The 19,251-nt window shown below is 33.1% G+C and overlaps 3 protein-coding genes across 3 annotated transcripts; 1 reads left to right on the top strand and 2 right to left on the bottom strand.

Moving 5' to 3' along the window:
• The first annotated feature begins 2,093 nt into the window (after nt 1–2,093).
• LOC123910409 (guanine nucleotide-binding protein-like NSN1) lies at nt 2,094–6,492 on the top strand. The gene is made up of 9 exons (XM_045961505.1): nt 2,094–2,270; nt 2,367–2,611; nt 3,549–3,657; nt 3,762–3,935; nt 4,021–4,235; nt 4,871–5,135; nt 5,403–5,582; nt 5,705–5,916; nt 6,087–6,492. Exons 1-9 carry the CDS (start codon nt 2,252–2,254, stop codon nt 6,465–6,467), a joined length of 1,800 nt encoding a protein of 599 aa, XP_045817461.1. The 5' UTR covers nt 2,094–2,251; the 3' UTR covers nt 6,468–6,492.
• Nucleotides 6,493–7,169: 677 nt separating this feature from the next.
• Nucleotides 7,170–8,786, bottom strand: LOC123910412 (vinorine synthase-like). The gene has a single exon (XM_045961508.1). The coding sequence runs from the start codon at nt 8,715–8,717 to the stop codon at nt 7,347–7,349; it is 1,371 nt and encodes a 456-aa protein (XP_045817464.1). The 5' UTR covers nt 8,718–8,786; the 3' UTR covers nt 7,170–7,346.
• Nucleotides 8,787–13,848: 5,062 nt separating this feature from the next.
• On the bottom strand, nt 13,849–15,507 carry LOC123910411 (BAHD acyltransferase BIA1-like). Its single transcript, XM_045961507.1, has one exon. It carries the CDS (start codon nt 15,457–15,459, stop codon nt 14,089–14,091), a length of 1,371 nt encoding a protein of 456 aa, XP_045817463.1. The 5' UTR covers nt 15,460–15,507; the 3' UTR covers nt 13,849–14,088.
• Nucleotides 15,508–19,251: the final 3,744 nt, after the last annotated feature.

Genomic DNA, 19,251 nt, shown 5'->3' on the forward strand with positions numbered 1-19,251 from the left:
CATAATCAATTCATTGATATTATTTCAACGCAATCTTTAAAGTTTGATTAGTTCTAATGTCATCAAGTTTGGTTTAATAGCGAGATGTTTGAATAGTACGTTAGAGGTCGTTGGTACGATCCTCAGTTTCATTATAAAAAAAAAGTTTGATTAGTTCTATAATTAATAAGCTCTGGTATATGAATAATAAGAAATGATTAAATAATAAGAAAAACTTATTTTGTAAAACAAAAAAAAACTTATCATTTATTTTAGATTTTGCTATCCAAAAATTTGTTTGCATAAGTAATAATATTTTTATGTGTTAATACTAGGGCCGACTAGTGTTCAAGAATGAATGAAACATTTTACTGTGAATGAAGTTTAAATATGAAAATGAAAATGGAACTCAATGGAATGAATATAACCCTATCAATGTATCTTCAATTCCTTAACATTTAATTCAATTAATTCAACTAGTTTTTTTTTTTTTTTTTTTATAAGCAAAAATTGAATTATAAAGAGCATAAAATGTACACAACATTTACAATTCGGTGAACCTCCGTTATATACTATGGAAATTAATTCAACTAGTTGATCTACCTATCTCACTCCACCAAAGTTAAACTTAATTGGAAATAAAATGATTTCATAGATGGACGAAAATAGATACAAAGAGAATAACGACGCATAAAAAGTCGATAGAGAAAGTAATTAATCGAGTTTGTTTCTAATTAAAAAATTAAACATATTATTAGTCCATGTGTAAAAGTTTTCTTTAAATTTTGGTCTTCTAAAATTTCAATTTTTATTTTTATTTTTTTATAAAAGTTCAAGGTAACATGTTTCAAATGATTTTTTTATCAAATGTTTTTATTAAAATATTAAAATAATATTAGTTTGTCAAAAAAAAAAATAATATTAGTATATAAATTTAATTATTTAATCTTTAGTTTAATAATTTAATCTGAAATTTGAAGTTATATGTAAATTAATAATGATTAAAAATTAAATATTTAAGATCCTATAACATATCATTAAAAAGTTAGTTGGAACATGCAATGCAAATTTTTATAAAAAAATAGAGACTAAAATTGAAACCAATTTTTTTTAAGGGAACAAAGTTTGATTTTTTAAAAGGTTTAAAAAATAAAAATTGATTTATATGTATTTTAACAATTTATTTAATTTTTTTACAGTAAAAAAACGTGTTGGCTGCGATTAATAAACTTTGGAGGAATGTTGTACCGTTCAAGGGAAATGTGTTCGGATGACGGTTGTTATTAGAAAGGCTACCAACAAGATTAGCGCTCAATCATAGAGGTATTTTGCATAACCCGCATGATTTATCTTGCGTGTTTTGCTTTAATAATAATGAGGATTGCATTCATCTCTTTTTTCTTTGCTCATTTAGTAAAGGTGTATGAGAAGCGGTGTTTAATTGGGTAGGAAAGAGTATTCCAGCAGGATCAGATGGATGATATCACTTTAAGTTGTTCGGTGACATGGTAAAAGTGAAGAAAAACGGGTGTGTTAAACATTTGATTTGGTTGACCATTATGTGAAACATTTGGAAACTTAAAAACAAAGTGATTTTTGAAGGAACGATTCCAAATTCATCTTCCATTATTTTGATATTAGAGTAAACTCTTGGTTGTGGTTTAGTAGTCGGTTTAGCCGAAATTTATCATTTTCTCTTCCAGAGTGGTGTCTTGACCTTCTGAGTTGTTTTCAAAGCTTTTGATTTTTGGCTTTGTGATAAGAAATTGAGTACCTCTTGTACTCCCTTATAACATTATTTGTTTATAAAAAAAGAGTTTAATTGATATGCACTTACGGTGTAAAATAGTTTTATACGATCGTCCAATAAATAACCATCATATTGCAAAGTCATGTCAAGAAAGTGGGGTGACGTGACAGAAAACATGGTTGGTATTAGTTGACGGTGTAAAATTATTTTATACCGTCGGTACATATCAATTAAATCCATAAAAAAAATTAATTTTTTTTGGTGAGGTGAATAATTTTTGTGATTTATAATTAATCAAATAATAATACTATTGTTTGGTTCAGTATAAAAAAAAAAAAAACTATTGTTTGGTTCTGTCAAAAAAAAAAAAAAACACTCCGTACTATTGTTTGGTTGACATTTTTTAATCGAAAGAAAAAACGCCGTATTTATAAGCCATTGTTAAACCCTAATATCTCGTTGCTCAGTTGCAACCATAACCCTTCTTTCTCATCTCTCTCTTCTCAACACAACAAACCAAAAATGGTGAAGAAAAGCAAGAGTAAGTAATTCACTTTTTATCACTTCAATTATCGTTATTGTTCTTTATTATTATTTGATTAAATTGAATCGTTGTTTGTTTTAATTCAATTTGCAGAGAGTAAGAGTAAGAGGGTTCCATTGAAGAAGAAATACAAAATCATAAGGAAAGTGAAAGAGCATAACAAAAAGAAAACAAAAGAAGCTAAAAAGCTTCTTCTAAGTGGTAAGAAGAAGGTTGAGAAAGATCCTGGTATTCCAAATGATTGGCCTTTTAAGGAACAAGAATTGAAATTACTTGAAGCTCGTAGAGAAAAGGCTATTCAGGAATTGGAACAAAAAAAAGCCGATCGAAAAGAAAGGGTATTTTTATTCAACTTTATATTTTATTACTTCCTATGCATTAGGACCTGTTTGGATAAATAACTTAATAATTGTCTTATAGCATAAATGTTTACCATATAAGTGCTTATGTATATAAATTATTTGTATGTACAACAGATAAAATTAAGTCAAACTACTTTCATATAAGTTGTCATGCATATCTTATGAAGCCAAGCTGAAAACAACTTATAAGTTATCATGTCTATATGTTGTTATGATAAACTCTCCCAAACAGTCTTACAAAAGCTCATACTAGTAGATAAGCTTAGATAGGTCAATCCAAACAAAGCCTTAGTTTGAGAGTGCTTGTGTCTTGCTCTGTTTGTTTAGGCATATAAGTGCTTATGTATATAAACTATTCATACAACAAAAGATAAAATTAAGTCAAACTACTTTCGTATAAGTTGTCATAAATATCTCATGAAGCCAAGCTTAAAACAACTTATGAGTTATCATGTCTATAAGTTGTTATGATAAACTCTCCAAACAGTCTTATGAAAGCTCATACCAGTAGATAAGCTTAGATAGGTCAATCCGAACAAGGCCTTAGTGTGACTGTATGCTTGTGTCGTGCTCCGTTTGTTTTTCTTTCCAAAACCTGTTGTCCCAATCATTTGTAATCTTCAGGGACGAAGTTCAAATTACCTCGAAGACAGTAACGTCGATAATTAGAATTGAAATAATTAGGTACACACAAGAAACAAACAACTATTCTTTTGTGATGCTTCAGTGTAGTCAGAGATGTAGGAATATTTATATTATGTGTTATGCATGACACTAGTGGCTTTACAGAATTTAGAAATCCATTATTATAATTTCCAGTGTATGGATGATAACGCTATTCTTTTGTATGCATTGGATGATTTCCATTTTTCTTAGAATTTAGAAACTTTACCATGCTTAACTCTTGTTTCAGGCTCGTAAAAGGAAGTTGGGCTTGCCTGTGGATGATGATAATTCCCAATCAGTTGAAACAGCTTCTCTAGAAAATACTAATAGTGCCCCCACTGTTCCGACGACTAGAGGTATTTTTTATTTTCCATTTGCTGTAAACTTTGTTTAGGTCGAATAGCCTTACTTAATTGCTTGTGTTATATTCATTGTGTTTTCATGTCTTCTTTTTCCACAGATAGTTCAGACAGGGCCTTTTACAAGGATTTGGTAAAGGTTATTGAAGCTTCTGATGTTATCTTGGAGGTCCTTGATGCCCGAGATCCTTTGGGTACTCGTTGTGTTGACATAGAAAAAATGGTGATGAAAGCAGGACCTGATAAACGTCTTGTGTTGCTTTTGAATAAAATTGGTAACTACCATGGTCACTATTTTTGCATCTTTCTGTTTAGGAATACTTTTTTTTCATTGACTAATCATTTGTCCTTCTAATTCAGATCTTGTTCCTCGAGAGTCTGTTGAGAAGTGGCTGAAGTACCTTCGAGAAGAATTACCTACCGTTGCTTTCAAGTGCAGTACACAACAGCAAAGATCAAACCTAGGGTGGAAATCCTCTAAAAAAGTCAAACCAAGTAATACTTTGCAATTGAGTGATTGTCTTGGAGCTGAGACACTGCTCAAACTATTGAAGAATTATTCAAGAAGCTACGAGGTAACAAAAAATCATTTTTATGTTCAATGCTCAAAGCTTTTCATGCCCTTGCCCTTTGTCTTCACTTTTCATGTTCAATTTTCAAGAAGCCATTATGTTTGCAAGTGCTTTTATAATATGGTTGAATTATAGTTCACATTTTCATATTGTGATTAAGTGATATAGCTGCTTGTATAATTAAAGTGAGTTTTACAATTTCTGCGGTGTAAGAGAAGTATCTATCTCACAGCATATTCATTAAATTTGTCTTGAATTATAGTTTCGATGCCATTCAATCTGTCTTGAATTATAGTTTTGAAGTCATGTCTTTGATTTACAATGTCTTCTGCTTGTTTCTTTATCTATGTATGCATGAATTTGATGCTTTATGGATGTAAGTAACATATTCCATGATACTTTTAATGGTACACTGGGCTTGATCATGTAGCTTAATAATGTTGAAAGATCGTAAGTTAGAAGATTATGCTATACGTGCCTCTTCATTCATGTGATGTTATCTATTCAATGGAGATTGTAATTCTACATTTGCCTGATAATTTTATTTGCCCCCCAATTATTGTAGCTTTGCTTCTATGTAGTCTTATAATTTATGGTTCTTATCAATTCTTCCTTAATTATTTTGGCTGTCTTCACAGATCAAGAAGTCAATCACTGTCGGTCTGGTTGGACTGCCCAATGTTGGTAAGAGCAGTCTTATTAACAGTTTAAAGAGATGCCATGTTGTCAATGTCGGTGCTACTCCTGGGTTAACAAGGTCAATGCAAGAGGTTCATTTGGACAAAAATGTTAAGTTGCTTGATTGCCCGGGTGTTGTTATGCTGAAGTCTCAAGAAAATAATGCCACCGTTGCGTTAAAAAATTGCAAGAGAATTGAGAAGTTAGATGATCCCGTTAGCCCAGGTACTTGAAGTCATTTCCTCCCCCCGTTGATTAATCTGCTTATTTAGGTCTTTATATTGGAATAATGCCACGGGCAAAGCTTTATGTCCTCTGTATATCCCTCCATTAATCTGCTCATCTAGATGATGTAAATCAAAGTTTGGTTTATTGAAATGAAATCATTTGGCAAATGCTTTGAAGTCCCCTTATAATCTTAATTCTGAAATCCCGACTTTCAGGTTCCATTGGGAAGTCTAATCATTTTTTCCTTTTTTGTGTACAATGCAGTGAAAGAAATTCTAAAGCTCTGTCCTGCCAGGGTGCTGGTATCTCTTTACAAGATTCCAAGTTTTGATTCAGTTGATGACTTCCTACAGATTGTGGCTACTGTTAGGGGCAAGCTCAAGAAGGGTGGAATAGTTGACATTGATGCTGCTGCAAGAATCGTTCTTCATGACTGGAATGAAGGTATGAATATTCATAATGGAGTATGCTAGATAAACTCAAACATGTTTCTGTTGAAGTTGAAAATTACAAAGAATTTGATGCCTTACCAAAAGTAAGAATAATTTATAAATGTACTGTTTCAGGTAAAATTCCATATTATACTATGCCCCCAGCTAGGGATCAGGCAGAACCTTCAGAGGCCAAGATAGTTTCAGAGTTTTCTAAAGAGTTTAACATTGATGAGGTCTACAATAGTGAAACTTCATTTATTGGGAACCTTAAATCTACTGTTGACTTAGATCCTGTTGAAGTTCCTTCAAGTTGCCCTCTCAACTTTGATGAGACAATGTTAGAGGTATACTCTTGACATTATTCATGTCTACTCCTTTGAACCAAACGACACCCTTTAGTCATAAAAAACTTGTCGTGCGTAAATTTTATTAATCGAAACATCTTATCCTAAAACTTGTAATTTGTAAAATTTATTAATTAAAACATCTTACCTTCTTCAATATGTTTTTCTAGGATGATCAACCTGTTAAGTTGTTAAAACAAGATGAAGAACCTGGGAACATGGAGGACAACGATGAGGATGAATCTATGGAATGTGATAAAGATGAAGTTAGCAAGGAGAAGGGTAAAAGTGCATCTAGTAAACAAAATGAGAAGTTATATACAGCGGATGGTATACTTAATCCAAAGATCAGGCGAGCAGAGAAGAAGAAAAAGAAGAAGGCTAATAAAGCCGACACATCTGATCCCATGGATGGTGATTATGACTTCAAAGTTGATTACTTTAAAAAAGATACAATGGATGACGGAAGCAAGAGTGAAGAAGAAAACGATGGTGATGATGAACAAGTTAACACCGAGGTTCCTATGTCTGGTGTTGAGGTTGATGAATGATTGGGATGTGCACACACTTATAAAATAGACATGATGTACGGTTGTGCTCTTGAACTTTGCTTTTGTTTTTTCAATATCTTAAATTGTTGCATTAGTTGACACGCTTATACAGTTTTGCCATGACAGGAACTATCATTTTTGGATAGATCAAGAATTGAGGCATCTCGTGAAGATGATTTTTTCCAGATATTTTTCTGCCTCTATTAGTTCATTACAACACTCTTCAACAATTTGGTATGGGCACTCTTGTGAATGTCTAAGCCTCTAAGGTGTTGGTAGTTAAGGGGAATGCCAGTTTAAGGAACTATTCTCAACTTTCATTTTTTTTTGTCAGGACTTGTAATTTTATTTATTTAATATCATGCGTTCCTTAGGACTTTATAGTTTTATAATTGTTGTAGAATTCAGTTTTGATATCTGGAAAAGATTGTGTGAATTCTTAAATTTTATACAAGAAAAATGTTTGCAACATATTAGTAGGACTCATTTTCACAATAAAATATGATTTACCTAAATATAACATATTTGAGTGTGCTCAGAAGTGTTGGAGTATTTTAACAAATTCTCTAACAATATTTTGGGACTGCTTTTTATCTCTTGCAAATTGGGGACTTGGGGTTCCCTTATTTTGGATAATGTATTTTTACTATTTCATTAATAACTATACGAGATAATTATACATTAATGAAAGACAAACGGTTAATAAGTTGGACCATTAATTATTTTTTAATAGCAAAACCAATTCTCCTATGACCTCAGAGACATAATATTGCTATGCACGATCGGCCTCTAATGTGCATAAAGTAGACATACCTATCTATAATAATGATTCTACATATGTATCTAAATATTATGGCAGCATGAGACGAAGTTGGAAGTTCAAATAAGAATTGTAGGATTAAGCAAAGCATAGTGTAGCAGCTCCTGATTTTGTTCAAACAATTTCATCTCATCTTCATCAAGAGTAACAAAAGCTTCAACTCCACCACCATCTTTTGTATCCATCAAAGCAATTGTATTACTCACCAAATTATTCACACTACAACTCCACACAGGTTTTCCCCAACCGAAATCAAATTCAAGCAATGGAAATTTACACCAACTTGAACATTTGTAAATTACCAAACTACCCTCATTCTCATTTCCCTTCAAAATCTCTACTCTCTCTTTCAAACTCTCCATCACAACTTTAAACCCACCTTCCTCTTTAAACCTCTCTGCTTTATTCTCTATAAAGTCCATTATACCCTTCCTCATTCTTTTCACCATCTCATCTATTGCCACGTGGCTTTCTTCTTCAACCGTCACCCAAAACGGCCAAACCACATTTCCAACTGCAGTTTCTGGTACGGTGGGTTCCATCCGTGTACGGAGGTTCACTGCTTGGAACAAAATCGAACGCTTAAACGACGTCGTTTTGGAACCAGAAACTGCTATTGATGCCGAAAGAGCACATTTCCAAATCAGAGCTAAAACAACCTCTACCCTAGAAGGATGAAATTCAAATTCAAATTCGATTTTGTTTTTGATATTTGTCTTTAGTTCTTCTATTTTGGATGCTTCGAAAATGAATCTTCTAGTAGTGAATTTTGCATCGGAAGTTTTAACGGAACCAGACATACCGGGAATTTCTCTCGGAGGAAAAAGAGCGGCGGCTACAGTTAAATCAGGGAGTGGAATTTCATTTCCAGTGGTGATCGTGGTCCAAGTGTTGAGAAAAATTATGAGTGTATTAAAGTCAACGATCTTGTGTGTGAGGGATATGGTAATTGCAGTGGAACCGCAACTGAATAACGTGAATCGGAGTAATAACAACATGTTTCGTTTCTCCTCAGTGGTTGGGAGGAAGCATTCTAGTGTATTGAAATTAGGATCGGTGAGAATTTCGGAGAGAGTGGTGGTTGTTTGTGATTCGATGAAGAAAACACCGTCGTCGTTACAGTGAATGGTGGTGGCATCATGTAGACGGCCGGCGAGAGGGTAAAAATGGGATAATGTTTGAGAAAGTGAGTTTTGAAGAATTTTTGATTTATTAATAAAATCAGAAAAATGGTTGTGGTTATTGTTATTGTTGTTGTGATTTGGGTAGAAGAAAGTGGTGTTGCCATGAATATTAGGAGAAAGTTGATCTAGTAATGAGAGTTTGAAATTTTGAAGATGCGATGGTGTGGGTTTTGATGGTTTTATGAGTATTGTGTTTAATTTTTCAAGCTTAATCTCGTAGTACTTGTTATTACTACTATTCTCCATTGTTTTTTGTTATGTTTTACTTGATCATTGATCTTGCTCTATTTATATACATTGCTTCACCGAATTAATAAATGTTTTTATTTGCTGCTTGGCGGTGGCGGTGACTCTATTACGCCATCAAACTACTATAATATATTTAACTTTTTGTCACTATGTTGCATAATCAACTCCACACGTAAAATACTCATGCAATTGTTTAATTTTAGGTGAAGCTTGATTACAAGTAAAGAATTGGACTCAGTGTCACACACCAAAAGAGTAAAGAAAGTGAAAAACATATTTGATTACAATCTATACATTTTCTGAATTTTCAAGTTTGTTCTACTTCTACCTACTGAGCTAATGACACAAACTTTTGTATTCCACTATGTTGCCTGGGTGCGGGTACGGTACCGGTAGGTACCGGTATGAGGTACGTTATTTTTAGAAAAACTAAGGTATGGGTACGTCCCTATATTTTTTTTTTTAATATATATATATATATATATATATATATATATATATATATATATATATATATATATATATAGGGGAGAGATCAAATTACACTGGTGTAACATTTGAGTAATGTTACACCGCTCAATAACGCTTTAACGAATACAAATTTTATAAAATCCACCGTTGGATTAAAAGTTTATATCGTATAGATCATTTATGTTAAGTTTTATAAAAATCTAAAATCGTTTGATATGCTATTGTGATAGATCAAGATTAACGGTATTCAATAAAAACACATAAATCATTAATCTTGATTGGTGTCAATAACATATCAAACGATTTTAGAATTTTGTGAATCTTAACATGGATGATCTATACGATATAAACTTTCAATCCAACGGTGGATTTTATAAAATTTGTATTCGTTAAAGCGTTATTGAGCGGTGTAACATTACTCAAATATTACACCGGTGTAATTTGATCCCTCCCCATATATATATATATATATATATATATATATATATATATATATATATATATATATATATATATATATATATATATATCAAATAATATAGTTATATTGTTAAAACAAATAATTAAACATAAAAAAGATCACACCACACTTTAAATGTAATTTAAATTGTTCAAAACATCAAAATATGAAATTAAAAATCAATTAGCTCAAAAAGAGTCAATTATTTCCCTCTTCATCATCACTAAAAAGAGTGACCTCTAGTTAGGTTCACCGCGAGAAAGACTAGTAATTTCAAGAATATCAACTATATATTAAATAAATCTCATTCATCTCTACGAATATCCCACATTTTTGTTGTACTTTCATTATAAGTATTAATATTTCTCTTTCTTGAGAGAAGACGAAAATTTGTATGAATAAAAACTAGATCTTCGTCTCTATTTGAATTTAGTCTATTCTTTTTCAATGAATGAGTGAATAATTCCAGCGGCTACTTTGTTATTGTTTTTTATCAATAGTTGCTACTTTATATTATAAACAAATAAAAAACGTAAATCTTCTTTTAAAAAAAACTAATAATAAAAGAAAAAGGAGAAAAAAAAACCGTGTTTTTTTGGATTGGTGTACCACGCGTGTACCACAGGTGTACCACGCGTGTACCCATTGCAAAAAACAAAAACAAAAAATAGGTACGGCATCGGCGCGTACCGGGGGAGTACCATACGCGTACCGGTACCCGGTACCGGTACTCGGTCTAAAATGGAGTACCCATGCAACATAGGTTGCCCGGGTGCGGGTACAGTACCGGTACGAGGTACGTCATTTTTTGAAAAACTAAGATACGGGTACGTCCTTATAATTTTTTTAAAATATAATTATATATATTAAATAATAAAATTATATCGTTAAAACAAATAATTAAACATAAAAATATCACATCACACTTTAAAAGTAATTTAAATTGTTCGAAACATCAAAATATGAAATTAAAAAGCAATTAACTCAAAAAGAGTTTTTTTTTTTTTTGATAAGCAACTCAAAAAGAGTTAATGATTTTCCTCTTCATCATCCCTAAAAAGCGCGACCTCAAGTTAGGTTCACCGCGAGAAAGACTAGCAATTTCAAGAATATCAACTATATATTAAATAAATTTCATTCATCTCTACGAATATCCCACATTTTTGTTGCACTTTCATTATAAGTATTACTATTTCTCTTTCTCGAGAGAAGACGAAGATTGCTATGAATAAAAACTAGATAGTTGATACTTTGTTATTGGGCAAAATTACACTGCAGGTCCTTTATCTTATTTTTTTGTAACACTTTGGTCCTTTATCTTTTTTTTGTAACATTTTGGTCCTTTATCTTTTATTTGTAACACTTTGGTCTTTTATCTTTTTTATTTGTAACACTTTAGTCCTTTTTTTGTAACACTTTGGTCCTTATCTTATTTATTTATAAAAAATAAAAGGCCTAAATGTTACAAATAAAAAATAATAAAGGACCAAAGTGTTACAAAAAAAAGATAAAGGACCAAAGTGTTACAAAAAAATAAGATAAAGGACCTGCAGTGTAATTTTGCCTTGCTATTGTTTTTTAGTAGTAGTTATTACTTTTATATTATAAACAAATAAAAAACTTAAAATCTTCCTATAAAAAATACTAATAAAAGAAAAAAAGGAGAAGAAAAAAAAATTGTGTTTTTTTTTGGATTGGTGTACCACGCGCGTACCACACGCGTACCCATTGCAAAAAACAAAAAAAAAACTAGGTACGGCGTCGGTGCGTACCGTGGGAGTACCATACGCGTGCCGGTACCCGGTACGTACCCAGTACCGATACCCTGTCCAAAATGGAGTACCCATGCAACATAGGTATTCCAGCATCAACAAAATCGTGGTCAAGTTAAGTCACTAGGAGGGTTAGTGGTGAGGGATTTGGGTAGTACGCTATAAGTCTCGGGTTCGATCCTCAGCTCATTGTAAACAAAAAAAACGTGATCAAGTTTTGGATATTGACTTGGTCTTGCCAATGTACGGAGTATTAAGAGGTAGGTGAATTTTTCTATCCGGATATGTACAGATACATTTGCTGAGGTGGATGATTCTGATTGATTTACAAATAATATTTATTGATTTATTAAATACTATTTATGGACCAATTGTGTAATTCCTCTTTTATCAATCTCCGTTCATTTTGTGTTATTATTAGTGTTATGATATTAATTAAATGTGGTTACACTTTGTTATCTTTTAAGTAGAATAAAAATGTTGGACCTATTTCTATTGAAGGTCCACTTCTATTTATAGAGATGTACATATTCATGACTGACTCTCCAAAACCACCTCCACTTCTTTCATAGACAGGGAGGGATGATGGGCAGTTAAATTTACATCATGGGGGAGATCATGGAGCAACGACTGTGATGGGAGCTGCTTCCGCCTTTTTTATTGGGCTGCTTTTATTTTTTCACTTTGGACCGTTAAGGATACTTAAAATATATAACCAGTCCAATTAGTAATATATTTGCCGTTCCAAAAAAAAAGTTGAATGCCATATATCATAATATTAAAAGATAAATAAGTATTAGTAAAATATATGTATGCCCTTCTTGGCCAAAAAAAATATATATGTATGTCCTTTGAATCAGTTTTGAAAAATCAATCTGAAATTCAATTCGACGATTTTCACAAAAGAACACCAAAATGCATCGAAAAATATTTGATTTTTTGCGATTTTTGTTTTTTTTATCAATTTGCGGTTTTTATTTGGATTGGTTTTAATTTGAGCACCTCTAACTATCACTCTTCAAAATTTCCTTCTTTCTCTCACCAGTTTTCTCTCAACGCTAATTTCTTCTCCGCATCAACCACCAACACCGACCAACTTCCAATCAAACAAAACCTCCTTCCGGTGACCTTTATGAAAAAAAATTAAACATTGTTCATCCTCTGAATATTCTCTATCTTTCTATCAAATTAGATTTTTAAAATGAGGTTACTTAAAATTCGACTTTTAAAAGTGAGTTTTTCTAGCCACCGTGGTTCACCTTTGGATGCACCAAAACAACCTCATAAATCATCTTCCTCCTTTACAAAACGATCAAAGAAAAATCAAGATTGGACCACCTTTTCCAGCGGCCACAGTGTCTGAAACAATGTCTTTGCAAAGATCAAATAAAAAATGACCAATGATCAAGGGCTAAGACTTTGATAAGCACCGAGCAACCAATAAACACTCCAAGTTCTAAAATTTGAACTAAGTATTTACGAATTTTTTTAGGGGCCGGGAGATTTAGGGTTGAAAAGATATACACTTTGGAATGACTATTAAAGTGGAGTTTTTCTTGGCCTTCGTTTTTCTAGCGCGTCCACTTCACTTCTAATTTTACTCCCTCGTACTTAATCAATGGGTGTGTAAAAATACAATTTTTTGTAAAAAAAAAATTCTCCAGATAACCAGTGAACTCAGTTCGCATTTTAAAATGTGAAGTTGAACGGTGGCCAAAATTCCTAGTTTTGGACAATGGCCAATTTTGACTGGTCAGTCCTTGACTGTTACATGTCTTCGACCAATCACACACAACAAAAAAAAGACACATTTTAATTAGAACTTATGAGATTAATGATAACAAGTCTTCTATTATGCTATGAAAGTTTACATTCTAACTGACGATCCATATTTTTTTCAAAATCATTCATGATAGTGAGGAAAGGGTGAAGATGACCTAAATGATAATATTTTTACGACGCTCACTACCGGCAAACTCAAGAAGTCAATCACTATCTGTTTTTCCTTAATTATTTTGGCTTTGTCTTCACAGATCTAGAAGTCAATTACTATCGGGTTGGTTGGACTGCCCAATGTTGGTAAGAGCAGTCTTATTAACAGTTTAAAGAGATGCCATGTTGTCAATGTATGTCGGTGCCATTCCTGGGTTAACAAGGTCAATGCAAGAGGTTCATTTGTACAAAAATGTTAAGTTGCTTGATTGCCATGTTAGTTTCAACACTTTTTGTATTATTAAGCAAAAATGATGGTGAATAACAACCTGGTATCAATAAAACAAATGAAAATTCCTAACTACTAATCTGCATAGAAATAAAATCTCAAAGTTTACGGGTAGTATATACTAGCATTGTTCCACTAAAAAGGAGCCACCGAACATAACAACTCACATGAAACACACATCATTTGATACTTGTGAAGAAAAAATTAGGCATGACTTCTTATAAAATAAATAAAAAAATTAGGAATGACCGAGTTTAAACAAACGAGTAATAAAGACAAACGGCAATTCTGGAAAATTTACTTGGACACAAAATGAAAAATTACATAATTATCCAACATTTTAAACTATTTAAAATAATAATGAGAGATTATTTTTCTCGGTGCCGAGTCTCGAACTGACTACAAATCCTCAATCAAGTGACGGAAACAGGCAAAGAGAGATTATTAGAACTTTGAAGTTGAAATAAGAATTGTAGGATTAAGCACAGCATAGTGTAGCAGCTCCTGATTTTGTTCAAACAATTTCATCTCATCTTCAACAAGAGTAACGAAAGCTTCAATTCCACCACCATTTTTTGTATCCATCAAAATAATTAAATTAATCGCAAAATTATTATTCACACTACTACACCACACAGGTTTGCCCCACCCAAAATCAAACTCAAGCAATGGATAATTACACCAACTTGAACTGTTGTAAACTACCAAACTACCCTTATTCTCATTATTCCTTTTCAAAATCTCAACCCTCTCTTTCAAATTCTCCATCACAACCTTAAACCCACCTTCCTCTTTAAACCTCTCTGCTTTATTCTCTATAAAGTCCATTTTACCCTTCCTCATTCTTTTCACCATCTCATCTATTGCCACATGGCTTTCTTCTTCAACCGTCACCCAAAACGGCCAAGCCAAGTTCCCAACTGCAGTTTCTGGTACGGCGGGGTTCATCCGTGTACGGATGTTTATTGCTTGGAACAACATCGAACGCCTAAACGACGTCGTTTTGGAACCAGAAACTACTATTGATGCCGAAAGAGCACATTTCCAAATCAGAGCTAAAACAACCTCTACCCTAGAAGGATGAAATTCAAATTTGTTTTTGATTTTTATCTTTAGTTCTTCTATTTTGGATGCTTTGAAAATGAATCTTCTAGTAGTGAATTTTGCATTGGAATTTTTAACGGAACCAGACACGTCGGGAACTTCTCTCGGAGGAAAAAGAGCGGCGGCGACTGTTAAATCAGGGAGTGGAATTTCATTTCCGGTGGTGATGGCAGCCCAAGTGTTGAGAAAAATTATGAGTGTGTTAAGTTCAACGATCTTGTGTGTGACAAATGTGGTAATTGCGGTGGAACCGCATCTGAACAAGGTGAATCGGAGTAATAACAGCATGTTTCGTTTTTCCTCAGTGGTTGGGACGAAGCATTCTAGTGCATCGAAATTAGGATTGGTGAGAATTTGGGAGAGAGTGGTGGTTGATCGTGATTCGATGAAGAAAACGCCGTCGTCGTTACAGTGAATGGTGGTGGCGTCATGGAGACGGCCGGCGAGAGGGTAAAAATGGGATAATGTTTGAGAAAGTGAGTTTTGAAGAATTTTTGATTTATTGGAAAAATCAGAAAAATGATTGTTGGTATTGTTATTGTTGTTGTGATTTGGGTAGAAGAAAGTCTTGTTGGTATGATAATTAGGAGAAAATTGATCTAGTAATGAGAGTTTGAAAGTTTGAAGATGTAATGGTGTTGGTTTTGAGGGTTTTATGAGTATTGTGTTTAATTTCTCAAGCTTAATATTCATCTTGTTCTGCTTCTCCATTGTTTTGTTTTGTGTTCTGTTTTACTTTGATCGATTGTCTTGCCTTATATACAATGTTTTGTTCATTGCAAACCATTACCCCATATATTTTCATTCCACATGGCTATAGAGCAATTATTGTGTTTTTGTCAAGTGTCAAGTGCGTCGTACCAAATGGCATGACTCTTTTGCAAGCTGTCCAAATAATTTGAACGAAGTATTTACAAAAATTTTAGGTGACGAGTGTCTTTAGGTTGAAAAGATATACACTTCGGAATGGCCAATTCTAGTGTGTTCACTTCACTTATAATTTTATTCGCTCACTACTTAATCAACGAGTGTGTAAAAATACAATTTTTGGTAAAAAAACCTTTCACCAAATAACCAGCGAATTGAGTTCGCATTTTAAAATACGAAATTGGACCGTTGCCAAAATTCCTAGTTTTGGACAATGCCCAATTTTGACTAGTTACATGCCTTCAACCAATCACACACAATAAAAAAAGACACATTTTAGTTAGAACTTATGAGATCAATGATAATCTTTTATTATGCTATGAAAGTTTGCATGCTAACCGACGATTCATATTTTTTTCAAAATAATTCATGGTGGTGAGGAAAGGGTGAAGGTGATCAAATGATAATATTTTTCAAAATCATTCATGGTGCTTGATTGCCCTGGTGTTGTTATGCTCAAGTTTCAAGAAAATAATGCTATCGTAGCATTAAAAAATTGCAAGAAAATTGAGAAGTTAGATGAAGATGAACTGAGGCATCTCGTGAAGTCCTAGCTAGACGTAGCATTTTAGTTAGAACTTATGAGATCAATGATAATAAGTCTTTTATTATGCTACAAAAGTTTGCATGCTAACAGGCGATCCATATTTTTTTCAAAATCATTCATGGTGGCGAGGAAACGATAATATTTTGACGACACTCACTACTTAACCGGCAAACTCAAGAAGTCAATCATTATCGGTTTTTCCTTAATTATTTTTGCTTTGTCTTCACAGATCAAGAAGTCAATCACTATCGGTTTGGTTGGACTGCCCAATATTGGTAATAGCAGTCTTATTAACAGTTTAAAGAGATGCCATGTTGTCAATGTTGGTGCTACTCCTGGGTTAACAAGGTCAATGCAATCTCCCATAAGCACACTGCTTACTGCATCCTCATCAAGCTTTACTTATTCTTTTCTTTCCCCGTTTCACTTTTGGGCATAATATTTCTATGTTGTTCTTAATTCCAGTGCTTGGTTTAATTCAAAGTGGAATACAAAATTGAAAGTCCATAAAAATTCAAAGTGGAATAAAATTGATTGAATGTAGAATTCCAATCCCAATATTTATTCTAGCAATACAAGCAACAAGTAAAAAATAAAGAGTTTGAAAGAAGAAATTGAAATAAGAACTTATCAAAAAATAATTCTGGGATTAAGCTCTGTGCCGCAATCAATCAATGCGGTGCTGGGTATGCAAAGAGTTTGTTCAACCTAAAAAAATCTGGAATTGCAGCTCTTGATTTATGAGGAAGTATAATGATATGGAGTTATCTTATAAAAAAATAATAACAAAATAAGAGAGAATCTTTAATCTTTTTATGATTAATGATGTCATTTAAGCAAGTAGGCATTTCCAACAATAATGGTACCAATTCAGAAGTAGGAGCTATTTTAAATTCTTGTAAAACTTCACTCTTTTTTTTTCTTCAAATTTTAAGATAAGTTATTTTCGGCGACAAGCAAACAATGTGGCTCATTCATTAGCAAGAGCGTCATTGTCATATGCTAGTTCACATTGTTATGATCATATGTCATCTTGTATTGAATATATTGTTATGAATGAAATGAGTTAATTTGATTTTTGTCAAAAATAAAAGATATCCATTCATTCAAATTGATAAGAGTACATTGATATCATACAAATTCAAAAAGGATGAATCTGCGAATAAACTCACAACATCCGTGTTAATAGCATAAAAATGCATATTGCATAAGCCTACACATTTGACTATAATGAAGTTTCCTGAATATTCATGCTTCCGGATCTGTATTGTTGATGACACAAAAGTCATTGATTGGATCTGCACTGGATCAACTTTAATCCTTCAACCCATGGGCGATGATGCCGCCGGACATGCCTAACACATGCCTGGGCCGCCTTTTTTTTTGTTGTAATAATAAGAAACAGAAAAAGAAAAAAAAATGCATCTCGTAAAGGTATCGTACGAGACATATTTAGTCAATAATGTTTAGTTTAACTTTCAATTCTGGTTGTTTTGTTATAGGAACTTCAGACATCTCCCCTCTCTCTACCTATCCCCCAGCCACAACCACTGACACTCTGTCTCCGTCTGCTCCACCCTCACCCACCTCCCTCTTCTACCTCTACGAGGCGGCCACCTACCTCCACCAACTCAATGACGGGAGCGCCACCTACTGAATTCTCCCCGCCTCCTCCCAAATCCTCCCGGACAACAACTTTCTCAATGTCGGTTTCCCTCCCGGCCTGTGAATAGTAGTCGTACAGGAGAACCTAAATGACCCCCAGCGTGAGTACGATCACACTGGAAGTTGGGGAAAAAATTAATCAATATATTAATTTGTCAAAAAAATTAATATATAATGCAATTAGTTTAATTTTTTAATAGTCACGTCAATGTTAATATCATATTGTGGCGCTCACTATAAGACAAACGGTAAGTGCAAATGTCATGTATCGTACACTCCTTGTTCGAATGACTTGTACATACACACATGTTATTAATGAAGCATGCAACAAATTAACAATTAAAAATAATAATAGTAATAATAAAGTAGTATGTGTGTGCACTCGCGTGTGCATGCGTGCGTACGTGCGTGCGTCCGTGTGTGTTAAATAAATTATATATTTTTTTTTTTTGAAGAAGCCAAAATGAAATATAATTATTGTACCACCTCCCTATGCTACCTCTCTATGAGGTGGCCACCTACCTCCCAAATCCTCCTGAATAACAACTCTCTTAACGTCGGTTTGCCTACCGACCCGTGAGTAGTAGTTGTATAGGATAACTCAACACTTCTTGTTCGAATGACTTGTACCTACACACATGTTATTGATAAAGAATGCAAAAAATCAGCAGTTAAAAAAAAGTAGTAGTAGTAGTAGTAAAGTAGTTTAAATTATACATAATTAACTTACCATAACGCTCAGCGGTGCCGCAAAAACAACGATGGATAAAGAAGTACAAATCCATCCAAGTACCACGACATGATGCTTCTTAGCTATAGCAAATTGTATAACTAAAAAGATCGATAAAAATAAACCCACATTGATTGCCATAAGCAATTTGAGGGTTAATTGCTGTAATTAAAATACGACACATCCAAAAGCGTTGATAGAAATAATTATAACGCCGTCCATCTGTAGGAAGACATAATACAACCAAAGCACACAAGAAAATAATGCTACCAATTACGGTGGCGAATGAAAGCTTTATGCTGTTCTTCTTTTATATATTGTAATAAAAGAGGGAAAAATGAAAGTACAATGTGAAAGTAAGTCCAACGTGGAATTGAAGGAAAACCAAAACAAAATAAATCAAATGAAATATAGATACAACAACATTAAACATAAAACTTGCTTGTGACTTGCTATAATTTGTACTACAATATCAATGATAACATAGCCTGTACCCATAGACCAAAATCACAAGACCGTTTGTGAACGAAATAAGAAACTATATGTTGCTATCAAACTTAAAACTAGACAATACATAAAAGGGAAACAAAAATAAATGATTTAGCCAAACTTGAATCTACCTCTGAAAAAGAAC

This window comes from Trifolium pratense, linkage group LG2, assembly GCF_020283565.1.
Source record: "Trifolium pratense cultivar HEN17-A07 linkage group LG2, ARS_RC_1.1, whole genome shotgun sequence".
NCBI lineage: Eukaryota > Viridiplantae > Streptophyta > Magnoliopsida > Fabales > Fabaceae > Trifolium > Trifolium pratense.

Excerpts from the sequence above, each read along its gene's own strand:
- LOC123910409 (XM_045961505.1), top strand. Across the intron at positions 2,612-3,548 it reads AAGCCGATCGAAAAGAAAGG|GCTCGTAAAAGGAAGTTGGG; the intron begins GTATTTTTATTC and ends CTCTTGTTTCAG. Across the intron at positions 3,658-3,761 it reads CACTGTTCCGACGACTAGAG|ATAGTTCAGACAGGGCCTTT; the intron begins GTATTTTTTATT and ends CTTTTTCCACAG.
- LOC123910412 (XM_045961508.1), bottom strand. The coding sequence starts at position 8,717 with ATGGAGAATAGTAGTAATAACAAGTACTACGAGATTAAGCTTGAAAAA.
- LOC123910411 (XM_045961507.1), bottom strand. The coding sequence starts at position 15,459 with ATGGAGAAGCAGAACAAGATGAATATTAAGCTTGAGAAATTAAACACA.